This window comes from Protobothrops mucrosquamatus, unplaced genomic scaffold (assembly GCF_001527695.2).
Source record: "Protobothrops mucrosquamatus isolate PMUCROS unplaced genomic scaffold, P.Mucros_1.0 scaffold3581, whole genome shotgun sequence".
NCBI lineage: Eukaryota > Metazoa > Chordata > Lepidosauria > Squamata > Viperidae > Protobothrops > Protobothrops mucrosquamatus.
Window position 1 is genome coordinate 55,999 of NW_015389546.1, and position 4,442 is coordinate 60,440.

Genomic DNA, 4,442 nt, shown 5'->3' on the forward strand with positions numbered 1-4,442 from the left:
TGTGAGCATTTCTGTTGAGGATTGGCAGCGGGGGTGGGGTGGGGGGTGTTTGGTTTTTATTCCCCCCATCTGCTGGGTGGTTGCAGCAGGTTTTGGTCATTTCACATGACCCTGGGACACTGTGACCATCATAAATATGAATCAGTTGCCAAGCATCTGAATGTAAATCACAAGACCCTGGAGATGCTGCAACATTCCAGCTGATTGGCGCTTCTCCTGGGCTCAGCAGAAGCACCAGGATCAGCGCTGAGCTCCAGCTGGAGCCTGGAGCCCTGACAGCCCTGCAGCTCCAGCCATCTCTCGCTCTGGCTTGTGTGGTGCTGCCACCAGTTCAGCTCATTCCCCTCCCCCGCTACCACTTTTCTAGGATGGTCGCGTACCACCTGCCAGGTGCCAATGTACCACAGGTGGTACCCGTACCACTCGTTGAAAAGCCCTGGACTAGAACACGTCCAAGGTCCCTTCCAGCCCTGTTTTTACTCTGTTATTCTGAGCTACAAAAGTTCTGTTCTCTCCGTTTCTTGGGTCCATCAGGTTGAGGGTGTTGCAGAATTCCAGACTCTCTTTGTGGCTGTGCAGACTGATAGGGTCTGGCCCAGAGGCCAATTTAGCTTTGGCAGGGAGAAAGAGGGAGCTCTATATAAATGCATTACTGTCTCCTTGCATTTATACTGAAGCTGCCCAGCTGAGCAGATCCTAGCAAAAACACAAAGACATAAAGAGTTTTGTTGGTAGGTGCCTTGGAAGGATTTGGCCATCTGGAACAAAGCTTGCTCGGAGTCTGGCAGTTCGTCTACAGGTTGGATTAAACTGGAATATGAAAGCCGTACTCCTTCTGCAATCATTAGGAAGATATAAAATGGCTTGTTTTACGGGGAAACCAAAACCAAAAAGGTTTCAGGGATGTTATTGTTTTGTAAGCCTCCCAGAGTCACCTTGGAGAGAGAGAGATGGGTAGCATATAAATTTAGTAAATAAATAAAAACATTTAAAAATTTGGCTCTCACTCTGTTCCTTCCTAAACGCCCTTAATTTTTACCATGTAGAATAAAAAGTGATAAAAAGTATGTTGATGAATTACTCACAAAGGTTGAAAGGTATCTTTTTATCTTTAATAAAAACTAGTCGCAACACCTGAAAATGTGTGTGCAGGTATGTATGATGGCTGATGTCTATCTATCTATCTGTCTGTCTGTCTGTCTGTCTGTCTGTCTGTCTGTCTGTCTGTCTGTCTGTCTGTCTGTCTGTCTGTCTGTCTGTCTGTCTGTCTATCTATCTATCTATCTATCTATCTATCTATCTATCTATTATCATCTGCCTGTCTACCTACCTCCCTATCTCTCTCTAATATCATCTGCCTGCCTGCCTGCCTGCCTGCCTGCCTGCCTGTCTAATCTATCTATCTATCTATCTATCTATCTATCTATCTATCTATCTATCTATCTATCTATCTATCTATCTATCTATCTATCTATCTATCTATCTATCTATCTACCTACCTACCTACCTACCTACCTACCTATCCATCCATCCATCCATCCATCCATCCATATAATCTAATATCATCTGCCTGCCCGCCCGCCCATGCGCCCACCTACCTACCTACCTACCTACCTACCTACCTACCTACCTACCTACCTACCTATCTATCTATCTATCTATCTATCTATCATATGCCTGTCTAGTTCTATATCTTTCCCTCTTATTCAACAAACACTCTTGTATTTTTACTTGCATTACTATATTATGGCTTTTATTTATTATGTGCTAACTGCTATGGTGAAGCTCCAAACAATGGGAGGGCAACTTTCCTTGCCTTCCTTTGCCCAAACGCTGCCCCCCCTTAGAACCCCGCTCTCTTTTCCAGAGGGGGTGTTTCTTCTCAGAGATGCTATTTGGGGTCAAACGTGGACACCCGTTTAGCATCGGGGGAAAGACTTTTATTTGTCCAGGAAAATATGAAAGAGGGAGTGCCAAATGCCATAGAAATTATTCCATTAGAGCCCCCGGGTCCTTTGACAATCCTGCTTGCCTGTTGTGCATGTGAGAACACAAGCAGGCTTGGGCGTCAGACACACTGCCCTCCCACCCCAATTTCAAACTCCCTCTTGCGTGTTGATGACAACGGACTGCAAAACTCCCTTTCCTAGGAATTTGTACAAAAGGGCCGCTGCTTCTCCCTGGAGGGCCCAGAGTGGCCCATCTTGAAAACCAAGTCCTTATTGGTCCACATCTTCACGCTCATCACCCCTCCAGGGCGACTTCCGACCTGTTCAGGGTCCCCCGGCGGGAGAAAACCGGACGGCGGAGGGAGTGATCACTCCGCACATCCGCCAGCACCGTGATCGCAAACCGGAAGCCAGCCCCATCTGGTTTTCCTTCTTGTCCCCTTGGTGCCTCCTTGCCCACCGTCCCCCATTGGTCTGGTTCCAATACTTTCCTTGAACCCGCAAATAGCACAGGTCCCAGAGAGAGAGCCCCATCGTGCTGCCCCCACAGCAATTGAACCTCCAAGATGCCCAGATATCTCCCTTGGCATATTTTAGCTCATCCTCTGCACGTCACATGACACAACAGCAGCAGCAGTAGCATCTGCCCCGGATGGCTTTTGATGTGGAGAATAATTAACACCGTCAGGATGTTACATTTTTAATGCCGGGTGTTTGCTTTCTGTAATTTGCCCAGGGCTCCCATTAGTAAACCTGGGGCTGGAGAATTCCCTTTCTGTCTCCTGCTGCATTTGCATCAAGAACGCAAACACCATCTGTCAAGCTGCGTTCGCCTTTATCGTGGTGACACCACAGCCCAGGATCCAGCAAGAGGCCTTACACAAACTCCCTGCCAGCCACAAAGTCACACTTGCAAACCCTTCCCAAACGTCCCAAACACAACGCCCGAAGTCGTGGGTGCTCTATCGCTGGAGGTTTTAAAGAAGAAATTGGACAGCCATTTGTCTGGAATGGTATAGGGCAGGGGTCCCCAACCCCCGGTCTGTGGACTAGTATCGGGCCGTGGCATGCCAGCAACCGGTCCGCACAAACAAGCAAAGCCCCATCTGTGGGATGCAGGCAGTACACAAAACCACGCACCCTCCAGTCTGTGGAAAAACCCCTCTCCACGGAACTGGTCCCTGGTGCCCAAAAGGTTGGGGACCTCTGGTGTAGGGTCTCCTGCACGAGCAGGAGGTTAGACTAGAAGACTTCCAAGGTCTCTTCCCACTGTCATTCTGTAATGGGTCCTTGATAGACCCTTGGCCTGATAACTTCTTGGAAACCTGTCCCTGATCCCCCTTTTCTGGGCTCTGCTGGTGGTGTCAACTGGCTCATATTTATGACGGTTGCAGAATCCTGGAGCCCCCAGAGAATTGTTGGGCTCAATTGCAGTCGTAAGTTGAGGACTACCTGTATCCAGCCCCTGGCCATTTCAGCTCAGTGCCTCCCCCACCCCCACCCCAGACCCCCTGCATCCCAAGGTGTCATTAAGTGAGCCATTTCCCCGGGACAGAGATGGGACTTCAGCAGACCTGTGCAGGCGCGAATCTTCCTCGCAATTGTTGGCTAATTGCTGGTGAAGGGCAGATCTAAAAAGCACGTCCCCTCTTTGCCACTTGGCTGGTAGGTTGGTATGGTTTTTTTTGGAGGCGTTGTGAGGCAGGGAGCTTCCCACTGGTGAAATCAGAAGGGAATGGGCTGGAAGGGGGTTGCTCATCCCAGCCCCCTCTAAAAGGATCTCAAAATAACAGAATAAGAGAGGTGGAAGGGATCTTGGAGGTCTTCAAGTCCAGCCCCCTGCTCAAGCAGGAGATCCTACACCAGCGGTAGGCAATCTTGGCTCTTTTATGCCTCGTGGACTTCAACTCCCAGAATTCCTGAGCCAGCATGGCTCAGCTTGGAAACCTCTCCCTGTCCCCTCAGCATGGCTGGCTCAGGAATTCTGGGAGTTGAAGTCCACGAGTCATAAAAGAGCCAAGGTTGCCTACCCCTGGCCTATACCATTCCGGACAAATGGCTGTCCAGTCTCTTCTTGAAAAACCTCCAGTGATGGAGCAGCCACAACGTCTGAAGTTTATGATTCACATAATAACAGAGTTTGGAAGGGACCTTGGAGGTCTTCTAGTCCAACCCCCTGCTCTAGCATGAGACCCTATACCTTTTGACACAAGTGGTGGCCCAGTCTCTTTTTAAAAACCTCCAGTGTTGGCGCACCCACCACTTCTGAAGGCAAGCTGTTCCGCTGGTTTATTGTTCTGACTGCCAGGAAATTTCTCCTTAGTTCCAGGTTGCTTCTCTTCTTGATTAATTTCCATTTGTTGCTTCTTGTTCTGCCTCTCGTTGCTTTGGAAAATAAATTGACCCCCCTTTATGGCAGCCTCTCAAATGTCGGAAGACTGCTGTCATGAAATGAATGAATTTCATATGAAATAAAGGAAGACTTCCAAGCCT

General features: G+C 48.8%; 1 protein-coding gene across 1 annotated transcript in view; it reads right to left on the reverse strand.

Annotated features, from left to right (window-relative positions):
- Nucleotides 1–4,442, reverse strand: part of CNTFR (ciliary neurotrophic factor receptor) — a gene marked incomplete at its 5' end in the record, with an annotated part of 105,607 nt that overhangs the window by 19,736 nt on the left and 81,429 nt on the right. Inside the window, one exon of the mRNA XM_015827259.1 lies at nt 3,667–3,719. Coding sequence (XP_015682745.1) covers nt 3,667–3,719 — 53 coding nt within the window. The remainder of the gene's footprint in view (nt 1–3,666; nt 3,720–4,442) is intronic.